Below are 17759 nucleotides of genomic sequence, written 5' to 3'. Positions count from 1 at the left end.
AACTAAGCACATTTAATGCCCATCCCACTCTGTCTCCTCTTAGAGGAAAATACCCAGCACAAGTTATTATGTGCAGTGAATTTGTGCTCCTGAAATGGGCACCCTGCAACAGAATTCAGGCTGGCATGCTGAAGAACAGTCAACAGTGAAGTTGACATCAGAACAACAAAACTGGTCTACTTTGTCTTGGTAAAAATCTATTACTTCTCTTCTGTCAAAGTGTATTTTATATCAGTGGCTCCCACATACCAATTAAACACCTCACTTCACTGAAGGGGAGAGCTATTTGTTGCCTTTGTACACTTGACTGGAAAAGAAGTCATTACATACCTAACAGCCACTATAAAATTGATGATGATTTAGCAAATATTGCACTGAAATGATAACAATGAGAATAAAAATATTATTATGTACACATGTAGCCATAGTGCAGACAAAAGAAGATTTAAGAGTGGCATAAATTTCTTCTTCTAGTAGTGTCAGCTCATGGTCTTACAGAAATTTTGTGCCTTTTGAAAGAAAAATTATTAACAGCTGTTTGCATACAGCAAGATCTTGTAACAAACTTTTGAGAGTAAAAAATCACGCTTTCATATCTCAGTATTTTCCATGTATTTTTACTTCTATTTTTTTCCCTATTGAAGATCAGAAACACAACAAAATTTATTGCTTCTACTGAATAAGGAAAAGGAAAAAAATGTGGTTTTGAATAACATAAAGTAATGCAGAGAAAGGCACATGTTCTGGTGGGAAACTGTGTCTGTTGCATAAATAAAATATATACAGCTATAAATATAATATGTAATACTCATTCCAAACCATAGTCACCTCTTAAGAAATAAACACTTGAGTCAAAGCAGGGTAACAGACTGGCAGTGCACTCCTGGCATTTGTCAGGAGCATTCATCAGGCTGACAGTAATATTAACCACAATCCATTTCAGTTGCTTTGGTTTATCATTGTGTGACTGATGTTCAAAACAGTGCCATGAGAAGCTGCTTAAATAAAGTGTTGGTTTAACCTATACACTGCAGTCCTTTAAATCTGTACTAACTGTGGACTTCTAGCTAATATATTAACAAAACTGTTACTTGTATTTGATGCTTTGTAATACCTGACCATAACTTGCAATTTCTAAATAAATTTTTAAAAAGTTAATTTTTCATTTTCTTAAGTACCAAAAAAAGTGAAAATATTGACCTGACACCCTTTCTGCCAGACCAAAATCAAAGTTCTCCTTTTCTTTACTCAGTGGGAACACCACATTGTGATGAGTTTCTGGATGTGCATAAAAAAAAAAAGTAAACAACTGGAAAAATCATGTAAAAATTTAAGTGAAATATCTTTAAATATTTCAAAAACCTTTAGCAGTGCAGACATGCTACAATACACAGTTACTACTTGTTTGGAAGCATTATCCCCGAGATAACAGTGCTAAAATGAAAATATCACAATATACATGGCATTCACAAATTTTCCTAGTTGAATATTAGCAAGGTCTTTCAGATACTTGTCACAAATTCATCTGACACTAAGTTTAACATTAAAACTACACAGAGTTGATGCTGCTAGAAATGCCAAAACAATGACCAAAACTTGAAGTGCTGTATCTGAGACAGGTATGGCATAAAGACTTTCACTGTGTGTATGGGAAGGACTGACATTCATCCACAACAGCATCAAGACACACTATCTGATCAACAACATTTAACAGACCACACGGGAAAATTCTTGTTAAATATACATATATGTATAAATATTCACTAATCCCTAACAACAGGGACAATTCCCTGATAATCTCCTGTTGAAGATTAAAAACTGCCAAGAATATCATGTAATAAGGCCTAAATAACACTAATGGAACTCCTACTACTCAAAATACAGTATGACTGACATCTAATACTGCAAAAATTATTTGCTGTATTAAGTTCACAGTTTTCCATCAAATAACTGAGAAGGTTAAACATAGATACAGATATAACCTAAGTAACATCCACTTGGCAATGTCCCTAAATAATGACCTCTCTCAGCAACACCAACGGAAAGATTCCCTCAGAACTGGAAGCAGACTTAGTAATTCTCCTCAAAGATTACTTTCATGAACAGAGAAATCCTTATAACNAGAATGTCTGGACATGTCAGTATAAATAGTATTTAATGGTGCAAAACACAGAAGATTCCCAAGGTCCATAGTTAAAAAAATTGATCATAAACCAATGTTAAGCATAAAAAATGGAAGAAAAACTATTAAGTAATATTTAGCGATATATTAGTGACAGAATATACCTCAGGTCACCTAAAATCTTGGAGGAATTTGAATTTCAAGGAAAAATCTCCATGCCTTCAAATTACTAACAATAGTATCAAATGCTATTACAACCATCTGCAGCAGATTGCAAAACAATGCACTGCTGAACTGCAAACTTGCAAGCTAATTAAGCACACTAAGGTTTAATAAATTGTTCAGCACAACCAAATGTGTCACAGACTGTATATCTGAGGTATTACTTCACCTTAACACTACTGGGAAGCCAAACTGAAGAGAGTTGTTATGTGTTGTACACTTCCAAAAGGTCAGGGAGAAAGGAAGTTGTGTGTCCCTGGGAATTATGAGGAAAAATCAAGCTGCTTCCAGGCAGTGAGGAGGGTATGGCCTCTAAGTAGCTGCCTGCCTTAGAAAATAACCCTGCCAGCCAAAAGCAACCATTGGCATATACTGTTCATGACACAGTCTGTCAAGAGAAAGCAACCTCTGCATTGTTATTCACTTACTTAAAAAAAAAAAACAAACAAAAAATCCTTCTATGGATTTTGAGGATTTAGTAAGAAGCCACTTGCACTTGAGTCATAGCAGGAGACGAAAACATTCTCTCTTCTGCCTTCCTTTCACAGACCATGCTCCTTTGCCAACACATTATTCAGGACACAAAAAACAACAGCCTTTATACCTAACACCAGACCTATACCAGACAACCAGAACTAAAAGTATAAAAACTAAAAACAAACTGCTGATTTGTACTAGCAGTACAGGACTTCATTCTAAAAGCTGACACAAATTCGCATTTTCTGCAGATTCCTGTCAGGGCACACAAAATATACATTATTCTGTACCATGTGTAAGCACCAAGCCCGACAAAAAGAGTGGCAGCAGGCTAGAAATATGTACTTGGGGAGGTATAAGAAGTTTTTTACCATAATCTGTACTGTTTCATAAAACTATTACAATCAGATTATATCAATCCTGAATATAAAGTCAGCTAAGAGCCCATCAATGTATCTTGTTTCAGACATGCACTGCTTTGCTCCTAAGGTGAATTCATCCATCATCGTATTCCCTGTTTCATGAGGTCTCCTGATTAGTCAGCCATCACCTTCAATACCATCAACAGACTGGTATTTTCAGAAAGTTTTATCAGCTCCCTTCTCATCTTTTTCAGATTACCATACATGCTGAACAGTATAAAGTACAGAACAGACCTTTGGAATGTCAGTGACCACCCCATTTTGGAAGCCAACCTTGTCTTTCTGATTCTGAGGCAATTTCAAGTGATTGGCTGGATATGATATGTAAATTATTTAATTAATCTTGTTAAACTATTCATCTCGAGCTTTTAGGATCCTATCATCTTCTCTTAGTAACCCTTTTCTACCAATTCCTTCAGTTGATCCACATTTTTGTCTGTTGATATTTGAGTTTTAAAAGGATCATATGATGTGTCCATCAAAGTAAGTCCACATCCTGAGAACCACCACAAACTTCTTCTTAAAAAAAAAGAGTATCACTATTTTACCGTGATCTCATTTGCTGAGCACTACTTTTAAACCCAGATTACTTTTTGACCCCAAGAGGCTTCCTGCTGCTAGGAGTTTGACCAACTCGGTTTTAGACAGCACCAGTTAGGTGAGATAAATCTCATATTCATTTCCCATATGAGTGCAACTTTCAACTTAGCCACCATAATGCTTGTTCAGAAATCTGAGTTCATAATCTGCTAGAGTTCAAATGTATGAATACAAAATGGAAGAGAGACTGTATCAAGAGAATAACAATCACTTTACATTAGGAAGACAGAAAATACATATTTAAAATGTCTATGGTTCAAGTCATGTGTGTGAAATTACTTTATTTTGATTGCTAGTAGATTTTATGACCAGACATGTGCCCCATGGTTTCTTGTGATCATTTAAAAGGTCATGAACCTCCCTCAGTTCATTTCCAATTAGAGGATGACATATGTTCAGAGCACCTAAAATTGACACAAGAGCAGGATGGACAATAACATCAGATACGAATTTAGGATATAATTTTGAACATCCATGGTTAATTTTGAGCTGTGGTTTTTCTTGTCTTTGAGTATTTCTGCATTCAAAACAAAACCCCTCCTTCAGGCAGGGGAAGATTATGATTATTAGGCTTATTACCAAAATTACTCTTTTTGATCCTGTAAACTTGCCTTTTGCCCTAATATCTAAATAAATAAATAAATAAATAGATTGCTTGAAGATAATTAAGTGATTCTAGAAAGTGATACATGCATCTGAAGTGCAAATAATATTCTTCTTATGACTTTAAAAAATAAGCCTCTGGTGGGAAAATAAGAGAACAGGGAAGAGAAAGTAAGAATGGCAACAAGATGCACTCTATCATCCACCTGTATGTTCTCTAGAGGAGGTGGTGTGACACAGAGAATAACCAACTAAAGATGAGGGGAGAAAAAGGATGGTTATAACAGTGTCAAAGAGCAATCTAAATTATCAGAATATTTTAAAAAATTCTATCTACACTAAGAGTAGAATTTCAGAAAGCATGTTTTGACAAATTATCTCAGAGACACACCTGGGTCAAGCTTCAGCCTCAGCAGGTCCCCACAGGAGTTGTGGAGGAACAGGCTGCTATGGAAAGCATGTGTTTATTGCAAAATGCATGGAAATCACATGTTTATTATGAAAAAGGCCCAGATACAAACGCTGCATGAAGCTTAAACCAACAAACCAGCTCAAAAATCTGTCTTTAAAAGTGAAACAAGAAATTGATACCAAAATCCAAACAGTTAATGTCTCTAAGGACCACGTCTAAGTCGGGCTTGACAATCCAATAATCACTTAATTTAAATAAATTAGTCTTCCTCGTGGCTGAGTTCTTGCTTTTCTGCCCGAAATTCTCTCGGACGGCCCTTGTCCGTGGTGCTGAACCCCACGTCCTGGCGGAGACGAGGTTTGCTCTGAGTGGGTCCCTGACCATGGTGCTGCAAACATGGGATTGGGACCGAGGAGCCAGACGGCTGGGGCAGATCAGCCACAGACCTATGGGGTCGTTTGCAGCTTTGTCTCCCAGTTTTAGCAAATGTGCTGACGGAATTGATACAACAGATCAACTCAGATGTCAGAAAGAATCACTGACCAATTTTATCATTCATCCATGATGGAAATCTGTCCGGGTGTTGCTGGCATTTGAGAGTCTCACGAAATCACTTTTCCCCATTTAGAAATGGGGGAAAAAAACGTTATTAAGTCAAAACCTTTCATGGGAATATAACAGACTACCCAACACTTTAGTTTTTACTGTTTCTAACTACAAAACAGATTATCCGGTCTATACAAAGAAAGTCGATAATAGTCCTAAAATTATAGCACTGTCACGAGATGTGAACAGGAGAACTTCATAATCTTGCAAAGCCTTCTTTAGAAGGGGTCTTTACAATTCCCTTCCCACCACCTCTTTTCAGATCTCTCTCCTTATATTCAAAAAGAACAGATCAGGAAGAAAGGGTCTTCATTCTCCCACCTAGATTTTGCTCTTGCGTGGTTTCCTAAATGGAACCATCGCATGAAAGGTTCTGCTCAGAGTATTGCTTCCCTGCTTGAATGCTTCCCTCCTCCTAAAAATTTCTCCCAACATGCTTATGCCAAATGTTTAGGTCTATTTATCCCTTTGCAGAAACACATATGGAGATCCAATGTACATCTAAAGCAATATGATAAACCAGTTCCTGTAATCATTTCCCTCAACTCTTCCTTTTCCTGTACATAATTTTAGAGAGGATGCCGTGTTCCTCTCCTCAAAGAAGCAACTCGTGTTTCACAAAGAAAGTATGAAAACTTACTATCTGATAATGAAGAGGATCTGTTAAATATACTTTATGCTAAAAATATAAAATCCATAGAAGACTAAAAATGGAATAACAAAAAATGTGTCTCCTTTCCAGGTATTACTGCTTCAGGCTGACTGTAGATACCTCTAACACTCTTTCTGGAGGTGATCCAAAATTCTAGAAAATATAATGGATTTTTTCTTAAGTAACATGGATTATGATAGAAAATCTGAAATATTTTATTTCCTGTACTGTCCTGTTTTAGCAGGGATTCACATTCCTGGCTTTGGAACGCTTTTTAAATAAGTGGTATCTTTTGTCACAGGTACAGATGACAAATTTACTGTCTGAAATACCAGTGACAAGGCAACCAGGGCAGATGCTGAGCCCAGCAATGTCAAGCCTCAAAGGTTTTAGTGCCTAAATTCAGATGTAATTGCCTATCAAAATAAGTCATCACCGCTGCACCCACTATTGTTAGTTCTTGCACTGTTCCTCTCGTCCTCTTTTAGTGTCCAATTTTGAGAACATGCTTTATGCTTAGAAGGACACTGAATCCTGAATGGTAGCAACCTGAAATCATTTTGTCTTGGAGCATGAGCTGAATAAAATGTTAATTTTTGTTTCCTACATAAAAAGCACTGGTTCACAGAATGCCTGTACAGATTTTAATGCTACTCAAGAAAAAAAAGATTTCTTTTAAAAATTTGCAAAACTGTAATAGGTGCACATCAAAGTATTTGTTACTTTCTATCTCTTTGCCAAGAGGTAAGAAGAGATAACTAAGCACATTTAATGCCCATCCCACTCTGTCTCCTCTTAGAGGAAAATACCCAGCACAAGTTATTATGTGCAGTGAATTTGTGCTCCTGAAATGGGCACCCTGCAACAGAATTCAGGCTGGCATGCTGAAGAACAGTCAACAGTGAAGTTGACATCAGAACAACAAAACTGGTCTACTTTGTCTTGGTAAAAATCTATTACTTCTCTTCTGTCAAAGTGTATTTTATATCAGTGGCTCCCACATACCAATTAAACACCTCACTTCACTGAAGGGGAGAGCTATTTGTTGCCTTTGTACACTTGACTGGAAAAGAAGTCATTACATACCTAACAGCCACTATAAAATTGATGATGATTTAGCAAATATTGCACTGAAATGATAACAATGAGAATAAAAATATTATTATGTACACATGTAGCCATAGTGCAGACAAAAGAAGATTTAAGAGTGGCATAAATTTCTTCTTCTAGTAGTGTCAGCTCATGGTCTTACAGAAATTTTGTGCCTTTTGAAAGAAAAATTATTAACAGCTGTTTGCATACAGCAAGATCTTGTAACAAACTTTTGAGAGTAAAAAATCACGCTTTCATATCTCAGTATTTTCCATGTATTTTTACTTCTATTTTTTTCCCTATTGAAGATCAGAAACACAACAAAATTTATTGCTTCTACTGAATAAGGAAAAGGAAAAAAATGTGGTTTTGAATAACATAAAGTAATGCAGAGAAAGGCACATGTTCTGGTGGGAAACTGTGTCTGTTGCATAAATAAAATATATACAGCTATAAATATAATATGTAATACTCATTCCAAACCATAGTCACCTCTTAAGAAATAAACACTTGAGTCAAAGCAGGGTAACAGACTGGCAGTGCACTCCTGGCATTTGTCAGAAGCATTCATCAGGCTGACAGTAATATTAACCACAATCCATTTCAGTTGCTTTGGTTTATCATTGTGTGACTGATGTTCAAAACAGTGCCATGAGAAGCTGCTTAAATAAAGTGTTGGTTTAACCTATACACTGCAGTCCTTTAAATCTGTACTAACTGTAGACTTCTAGATAATATATTAACAAAACTGTTACTTGTATTTGATGCTTTGTAATACCTGACCATAACTTGCAATTTCTAAATAAATTTTTAAAAAGTTAATTTTTCATTTTCTTAAGTACCAAAAAAAGTGAAAATATTGACCTGACACCCTTTCTGCCAGACCAAAATCAAAGTTCTCCTTTTCTTTACTCAGTGGGAACACCACATTGTGATGAGTTTCTGGATGTGCATAAAAAAAAAAAGTAAACAACTGGAAAAATCATGTAAAAATTTAAGTGAAATATCTTTAAATATTTCAAAAACCTTTAGCAGTGCAGACATGCTACAATACACAGTTACTACTTGTTTGGAAGCATTATCCCCGAGACAACAGTGCTAAAATGAAAATATCACAATATACATGGCATTCACAAATTTTCCTAGTTGAATATTAGCAAGGTCTTTCAGATACTTGTCACAAATTCATCTGACACTAAGTTTAACATTAAAACTACACAGAGTTGATGCTGCTAGAAATGCCAAAACAATGACCAAAACTTGAAGTGCTGTATCTGAGACAGGTATGGCATAAAGACTTTCACTGTGTGTATGGGAAGGACTGACATTCATCCACAACAGCATCAAGACACACTATCTGATCAACAACATTTAACAGACCACACGGGAAAATTCTTGTTAAATATACATATATGTATAAATATTCACTAATCCCTAACAACAGGGACAATTCCCTGATAATCTCCTGTTGAAGATTAAAAACTGCCAAGAATATCATGTAATAAGGCCTAAATAACACTAATGGAACTCCTACTACTCAAAATACAGTATGACTGACATCTAATACTGCAAAAATTATTTGCTGTATTAAGTTCACAGTTTTCCATCAAATAACTGAGAAGGTTAAACATAGATACAGATATAACCTAAGTAACATCCACTTGGCAATGTCCCTAAATAATGACCTCTCTCAGCAACACCAACGGAAAGATTCCCTCAGAACTGGAAGTAGACTTAGTAATTCTCCTCAAAGATTACTTTCATGAACAGAGAAATCCTTATAACTAGTCACTGTAAATTAAAAAAAACCCATAGAAACAGAGCAGGTTTGCTATCCAATTTCTTGATGGAGACAAGTGCACTACCTAACTTAAAACACTTCCAACTTAGAATATTCTGTGATTTCTCTGATTCTGTAAAATGAGGAAAAATACTCTACACTGCACTTGGTTCTATTTCAGGGTGGAGACAGAAAGACTAGGACTACAGTGCTGACTGTAATCACAATGTGGTGCTCCCACTGAGTAAAGAAAAGGAGAACTTTGATTTTGGTCTGGCAGAAAGGACGTTAGGCAGAAAGGAACAGTGTAGTCTTCAAATATACATCGATACTAAAAAATACCTGGAGATTTTCACTTAATCAACTGCAAACCAAAAGGAAAATCTTTTAAAGCTGTCATACTTCTGTGAGGATTTTTTTTCTACCAAATTATCAGTATGAAAGACTTTTGTAACAAACAAGCTATAATTAAAATATATTCCTAAACTTTTCTACTAACCAGCTATACTGCTTCATGTGCCAAGCATTGCCCTCAAGCTTTTAAAAAAAAGATCCTGTTTGATGATTAGTGCACCCAGTTTTCGAAGAGGAAATGAGATGCTTCGACTTTGTAAAATGAAATACTCCTTTTTTGGAGATCACTGAAAGAGAATAATCACATTCTATAAACAGGCTGTGTAATATCACTTCTGCAAATGTGTGCGTGGGTGAGGGGGTGTGTTGACAAAAAAACCCCACAGGGCTACTCTGCCAGAAGGAAGTTGTTTGGAAAAGTTGTTAAAAACTGACAATGTCTGTCTGACAAAGGACAGTAGCACTGGTTGAGCTTACCTGAAGGGGCACACAGAGGAAGTGAAAAAATAAAGCTTCTACTTACTGGAATACAGGATTTAAAAGTATTTAAAATATAGTGGTATCACAGGCTTTACTACTAAAAAAAGCACAATTCTAATCAGAGAAAACAGAAAAAAGCTAATTTTTAATCTTCAGCAGCATCAGCATCCCTAATTTCACTAAAATTTGAAATGAAATGTAACGCATATGTTCTAACTAGGAGCACCTTCCAACAACAATTATTAAGCTGATACAATCAGAAGCAATACTAATACATCAACAACTCATTTTTACATGATCTGATCCCCATAACCAGTATATGCATGCAGAAATTAAACACTGTAATGGTTCCTGGAGGTTGGTGTAGGTTGGACCTGCTGACCCACTGCAGTCTCTTTCAAATGTGACCAAGTCTGTGATTCTATGTTGTGCTTTTAACATTAATGCATTAAAAACAGCAGAAAACATTTACAAGACTGCAAGCTACTGTGATAAATATATAAATAAAATATCTGATGACAAATACCTTTGACAAGTCCCTGAAGTTGCTAGGAAGAGTAAGGTCCAACTCATCTGATTCATAGTTGGTGATAACCCAAGGGAAGACAGGGTACTGATTTAAATCATTGTAAGTTCGACCTGACAAATAACAAACAAACACCCACTGTGAATAAAGAATTATATTTATCTAAAATACCAACCTCTAAAGATGCAACAATATAATTTTATGAGCTCTTCAAAAGAACTGCAATTCATTTCAGTCCTTTTATCATTTCAATATCTTCTTTGCTTTATTGAAAGGATAATGAAAAAGTTCACAAACTGCTAGTATTTAATTTAAAACATTGCAGCCCATTTCACTTTAATTGTAAACTCTTTTGCATACAGTAAGATTGACAGTTAAATCCATTCATTTCCTATGCATTTCTCCTTTCCTTGTTTCTGTCATCTTGTCTTCTGTTTCTTTAAGGTAAAACACTTAAAAAAATGGAGGGGCAATGATTTTTGTTGATACTAAAGAAGTAAAGCAATATTTTCACATACTCTATTAAATACAATATGTGAAAGCAGAATCAAGCAGGTAAAATTTTAGATTGAGAAATTATTCAATTAATAATCAGTTCATCTAGAGAATGCACTTCAAAGGGAATTACTCCTGGCTCCCTGGCTATCTATGGATACCCCAACATTTATCAGAACACAAAATTTGTTCTGGATGCAGGTTCCTGTGTACACCTTCATGCATCTAGGATGAAATAATATCCTTCTTCCAATAATAACAAAATATTCAATTAGGATAAACGTATACCATACATACACATCCACCACATAAGCTGGTTTCTAATTTTAAAATGCATAATTTTTACATGGATCCTGTCTCTTTTCATGATATTGTTGCAGAAGCTCATTCATTCATATCACCCTCAATCAGTATGTTCTTGAGACTTTGTACACCCTGATCCTAAGAATCTCCAAGGACAGGTTTTAACTTCTTCCACAGGAATATTGTTTTACAATCCAATCTATAAAGTTGGATCAGAAAACATTTTCTAAACTTCTACCCAAGCTTTTCTTCTTCCAGTTTTCTTACACCATACAGTATTTTTCCAATCTGGTTTGTAGGATTTTTAAATGGTATAGTCAGATCCTTTCTTGCCCTAATTGGTTGGTTATGCTGCATATTATCTCTTATTCAGGATTAAGGCTACTTACGTGACCCAGTGATAACTATCTTTATTTCTTTAAATTTTTTAACTCTCTATCATGGGCAACTCAACCTTCCCTTTTTCTATAAATTTATCTTTTTGTTTCTTTTAACCTCAAACACCAACTAAGTAGGAATTCAATTTATTATTTCAATAATATATTAAAGCTGAAAGGGATCATTCATTAGAGCCGCTGAAAACAGTGTCATGATTTGCCTCATTCAACTTTAGCAGTAATGAGGCAAGGAGATCGACCCCTACTTATAAAAAATCTGCCAGTATCCTGGCATCTCTGACTTAATGACTGATTACAGAAACTAGCAAAACTGACCATTTGTATAAAATGTAATTAGTGCGAGCAGAGGCATTTGTTGTGTCAATCGTGTTAGCAAGAGCCAAGTCTGAAAGGGAATTAACAGATCTTTCAACACTGTCAATACCACGGAAAAGAGCAGAAAACTGAGAAATTTTCTAAGTTGCTCAGAGAATAAAATAAGCTGGGAAACAAAAGACAAGTCATGAGACCTAACAATCAGCTTCCATTTACTAAACTGAAGTCAAGCTGGTTAGAAGCTAATGGGGTAAGATGAGTTAAATGAAATACAGGTTAGCATTTACAGAATGAGTGGTTAGGACAAAAATACATGGTTACAAATCAGAATTTGGGAATGTATGAATGGTCTCCTAGCACAGCAGCACTGATGATCCAGGTGCACTCTTTTTTGAGACCAATCACACATCCTGTAACAGTAGTATTTATTGGCTCCAGGAATATCCTGCTCCCTAGCTGAGATTTCCCAGCCCTACAGAGAACTTGTTGTATCTATGATATTTAGGGAAGATATTAGAATATTAGAACTTAGAATACTAAAGATAAAGAAATTACTATTTTTGAGACTCTCCTAAATAGCAGACAGTCTGTGTAGAGCCTGTCCTTCCACAGGTTATGACATTCTGACTTCAGACACATATTGTAAGTGCAGTTCAGTACCGCACTATGAATGCCTCTCTAGTCTTGTATAAACACAAATATAAGTATGGATTAGTAAATTTAGTGAAGATTTTTGTCAAGCTCTTCAGGAGAAAATCATACATAGAAAAAACTATTCATTAAAAGAGCAAAATCCAAGTTGTGCCCCACATCTGTTGAGAGTATGCCACAGTTAACTCCTTTTCTCTGTTACAATAATTTTTAAGTACAGTAATTAGCAATACCTGCTATAGTGTTTAGAAACATCAGGTATTCAAAGTTGGAAATTTCTCTGTGTTGCCATCGCTGGGTCATATTGGAAGCTTTGAAAATCTGTCGTGGACTAGCCAAAGAAATGCGCCTGAAAAAAACAAGAAAATTGTAAGAAAATTATGAGAAAACCTGGTGGGTCTTCCTTTTTACATATCTGAATTTTAGTGGTAGTTGTACACATTCTTTTTACTAGGTCTGTGCTAGATTTCTCTGGAGATCAAACTGCTACTTGGACACTTGAAGTTCATTTTTAAAGTTTTATAATCTAATAAGAAAGACTTAAAACATCTGACAGATGGATATGTCAGGATTTGAAAGATTTCAAACAGAAACCTTTACAGCTGTGCAAATCGAGCTGCTCCATGACAGCTTGATGTATTACAGAAATATGTTACTAAAGATTTAGAGAGATGGAAGACCATCAAATAAGAAAATTACAATACTTTTAAAATTTCACATAAGAACAAATTAATCTTTTAGGATAGGTTTTTAAATCCCTCAAGAACAAAGGAAAACAATGATAAGATGATAGAACTTCATTACAAAGTCCATCCTCTGGAGATCTAAATTCTGGGCAGTGTTGGGGAGTTAGACATAAATAACTCAAGACTTTTAGAATTTGATGCCAGATTTTCTAATGTTTGTGAAAGAAGATTGTAAAGTCATTCCTTGCAGTGATAAATCAAATAGAGAAGAACTTATCATAAAATTCCCCAAACTGTTTTGTTCATAACAAAAACATCTGTAAATACCAAACTCACATCATTTAGGGGGAAAAAAAAAATCTATGTATAGTTTTAGTTAACAAAACTTTACAGGTACTGGCAAACAATTCAAGGAAACAGTTACTGTAACTGAATTCTTTTTAATAAACTGCATTATATTATAAACAAATCTATCAGTATAAACGGATGGGAAATTCTGAGCAAGTGTGTCTATAGTTCAATGTATATTTAAAAATTTTCACAAGTAATTTGTTTCTGTAAATAGAAATCCTGAAGTTCTTACAGAATGGCTATACTTGCAATTCAAGAAATTGTTTTTCTAGACTAGATAAAAAAAGCTAAACTACAAAACACAACAGAAAACATCCCCAGCTATTTTAATCCCATTTTATGTACAGAAATCTATTAAAAATAAAAAATTAAAGAAACCATGATTGAGATACTCCATAAGGGTTGCTGCTGATTCTAAAAATTTGGAGATTAATCTACTTGTAACAGCTTATAATTCATTAGAATACAAGAGGCAGTCAATCCAACTAGAGATGAGGTATACCTCAAAAACTTCTATTCCCATTACCCTCAGGGAACATTAAACTGTGCTGCTGTGTTTCACCCAGAGAATGGCTGGTAATCAAGCTCTCATCTTCTGCTAAAAAAGATGTAGCAAACTGAATCATATCCTTCAGGTTTAGGATCCAAACACACAGCCTGAAGCTGGAATACTAATTTCTCACCATGTCAAATTTGAACAGTGTCCTCCAGAGCTAAAAGACAAGCACAGCATATCATTCCTTTGCATCCAGTTCAGCTTATGTTGTTCTACACATCCCTACAATAACTTTCTGATGAGGAAATCATTTTCATCTATGTTTAAATACCACAGAGGGTTCAGGGATGTCAAAGTCAAGCTAATATATTTGAATGCTGCCATAAAAGCTAATCAGTCCCACAACCAGCCTTAAATTTTAGTGAGTTGGCAAGCACGAAGAAACCTCTTTTCCTTTAGAAGGGTAAATGACTGAGTATCACTGCCAAAAAGACAGAAATCACAGAAAAAAAAAAAAAAAAAACCAACCTCAAATCCAAAAGTTGTTATTAGGCAAACACATTGCAAATAGCATGCAGAAGTGATAGGCTGAGGATGTGCATGTTCTGTAAACCAGTAGGTGGTAAAAGCTTCAAACCACGTGGGCTGGTTTGATGAAAAAAGACCTCTTAGAAGTGACAGATAAAATTATCTCAGATTGTAAAATACCTGGTCTGGGGCAGTCCAAAGATAGTACCAATACCGACCCGAGGCAGACAGTTAACCACTTTTTTTACTGTTGCTTGGTCAGGGAAGTTGAACATGACACCCACTGTGAACACAAGAGTTGAAGTACAGCATGATTTTACACCTTTTATTTTAGGCTGTCTCACACAATAAAATTTAGCCCTAAGTTTTGGCTTTAAACAGGTAAAAGATTAGACATGTTTTCTTCAGGTTACTATAGATTTATTTTTTTATAATTTCCAGAACTGCTTTTATTTACCACTAACAGGAATTTCAATAGAAGGTGTCATTGTTACAAGTCTTATGAGGTTTACATTTGTTTTCCCTTCTGAATAGAAGTTAAATCTATATGCACAGATTGACTGTCTAGAACTGATAAAGTTTATATTTACACATTTACTAATTTACTTTCTAGGTATTTTCTAGACATAGTCTTCAAAATATTATCTTGATATTTTGTTTGAATTATTTGAATGACACTAGTGAAGCAGCAACCTAAAAAAGTAAATAACAATCTAATTATGGTATCACGAATGGACATTTATGACTTCACAGAGTACAACTACAGGCTACAAAATAGGAAAATATTTATGCATATGACTAATATTCTGTTGGACAATATGCACAACAGTGCTCTACAAGATACACACCTGATATTTACCAGCCACATTCGAGATTAGACACCATTTTAAGCTATGATAAAAACCTTTTTACTAGAATACTGACTGCATATAACATGTTATCCTATGAAACATTTATCGATTTCAGGACAGTGTTCCATATCATTACCAAAACAATGTCCTACATTTTAAAAGCACTTACTTTAAAAGACTTACTTTCTTTAGTGTCTTTGTATACAGTTTTTAAAGTTTCATACCAGCACAAAAACAGTATCTGAAGAATTTTAGTCTAAACTGCAAAGACATCATATAATCTGGTTTAAAATAAAATGCAGGGGGACAAAATGGTAGAAGAAAGCTCTCCAAGTCTCAATGCACTGTGTTTTGAGTGACTTGTCACAGCACATTGTGTGTCTGAAAAACGAACTGAAGAAAGGGAGGGTGAAAAAAAATTCATAAACAAGTCAAATCCACATTTACTTCTTGAAGTTGCACTAGGGTCTAAATAAAAGACATTGTTACTAGAAATAAAGCATGAAGGCATATCAGTCATTGGTCTAATCCAGTAGTGAAGTTCTTTCATTATGCTGTTTTGGTGCGTACAACTAATAACTATTACCCTCCAAAGGGACACAAAAAATCCTTCATGCATAACAGATCAGAGGTAGGAATGTCTTAAGCAGGAGTTTTCAGAGAATGCCAAATAAACATGTGGATATAAATGAAAGTGAGGCACTGCTAATGCACAGTTTTCATGCTTGATCATAATTCCTCATTGAAAATAAAAAGTGAAAGGAGAAACTAAACTACAAAATTATACTAACTTAAATGCTGAGAAATTTAATCTAAGCCCTGCTTCTGTCTACACAAATCCATACCAAAACAGATGTGACTAAACATCCAAACAGAATACACGTGGCCCCAAATCCACACCTGTCATCCCTCTAAACTCACCGTACCTCTATTTGCCATGAATATCTCCAGTGCTGTATTTTGCAAAAGATAACGTCGGGAAAAGATAGCTCGAATCTCTGAAAAGAGCCATTTTCCATGGAGTCCTTCTGTATATGCCAGAATCTAGAAGAAAGAGATAGAGAGAATTTTTTAAATATGTTGTCTATATAGGTAATACCTTGTGAAAGGGAAACTCTTTGACCTACAAATACGTATCCTATCAATTACATGCAAAATCTGCAGCAAAATAAAAATATGCTCAAACTTCAAATCATTCTATGAACCTATAATGGATTTTTGGTACTCCTAAATTCAACTACTCATGTCAAATATTTTAAAAATTTGCTTGTACTTTTCCCTTTAAAGACAACTGCCTATTTTCCACAATAGTTTTGCAGTTTCAGAAACAAATGTTTGGCACTTCAGCAAAGCATTAAAACATATTCTTAAACGTACTACTAGTAAAATTAGATGTATCTGCACTGACTTTAGCCTTGTAATAACAGGCCTGTAACAAATAAGCAAGAAAAAATGTCTTTAAAGAAAAAAAATGTTCCTTACGTTTATCGTTAAGGCAACATTCATTAATTCTGGAAGCAGAAAGGTTGGCTGTATAAGAGGTTAAGTATCATTTTGTCAGCTAAGGTTAAACACAAACCTGCAAATGAACTCAGCATAATCTCTCTATGGAGTAAGCGGTTGTCAAAGTAACTTGTTACAATTCCTGTCATCCCATCTGACAGACACAGATGCTTAGTCTGCCTTCACAATTCAAACTAATCCCATTTTCAGTCCTCAGCCACTTTGTTTCTTTGTTGCATCACTTTTTCCTTTTCATTTCAAAGCTTAATTATATAAGTGTTAAGGGACAGAGAGACTGGACACTTCTCTACCTCAGATTAACAAACCATAAGTGAATGAAATTATGAGATTTGTCAATTTTAGCAAACACAAAAGCCCTTAACAGAAACCCATCACAGAAAAAGAGACTCAGAAGCAATCCTTGTTGACATCACTCTTACCACAATTTCACTTGAGCAATATATTGTGTATAAAACAGAAAAAGTGAAATTCAAGCACTTAACATAACAAAGCCTTTTAATGAAACCAATCATTTGTTTACAGATTTTTAACAAAGGAGGATTTTGCCTCACATGTAGCATATATTCACAAATAAAACCTGTATTTTGGTAGCAAAGAAAGCAGAGGCACCATTATAAAAGCTCTACACAATACAGTATAAAGTACAGTACCACGTTTGTGAATTAAAAGCAAACAAGTCTGGCAAAACAAAAGCAGATAGCACAGATGATCAGAACATACAAAGCAAATCATCTCCCACACCTTTCTTTTTAACTTAATCTCTCATCTTCACCTCAATACAAGTGCCACAGTCAACTTCTTTCCCAAGCACAC

At 35.1% G+C, this 17759-nt stretch overlaps 1 protein-coding gene across 3 annotated transcripts in view; it reads right to left on the bottom strand.

Annotated features, from left to right (window-relative positions):
* The window catches only part of LRBA (LPS responsive beige-like anchor protein), a 410805-nt gene that overhangs the window by 123178 nt on the left and 269868 nt on the right, over positions 1–17759 (bottom strand). For all 3 annotated transcript variants that reach the window (XM_017820154.1, XM_017820156.1, XM_017820155.1), the window contains exons 40-43: positions 16349–16466; positions 14752–14854; positions 12744–12859; positions 10349–10461 (exon numbers count right to left, since the gene is read on the bottom strand). In XM_017820154.1, coding sequence (XP_017675643.1) covers positions 10349–10461; positions 12744–12859; positions 14752–14854; positions 16349–16466 — 450 coding nt within the window. The remainder of the gene's footprint in view (positions 1–10348; positions 10462–12743; positions 12860–14751; positions 14855–16348; positions 16467–17759) is intronic.

The sequence above is a fragment of the Lepidothrix coronata genome, unplaced genomic scaffold, assembly GCF_001604755.1.
Source record: "Lepidothrix coronata isolate B3197 unplaced genomic scaffold, Lepidothrix_coronata-1.0 Scaffold79, whole genome shotgun sequence".
Lineage (NCBI taxonomy): Eukaryota > Metazoa > Chordata > Aves > Passeriformes > Pipridae > Lepidothrix > Lepidothrix coronata.
Note: the sequence above shows the minus strand (reverse complement) of the source record. Positions and strands in the feature narration are given on the sequence as shown.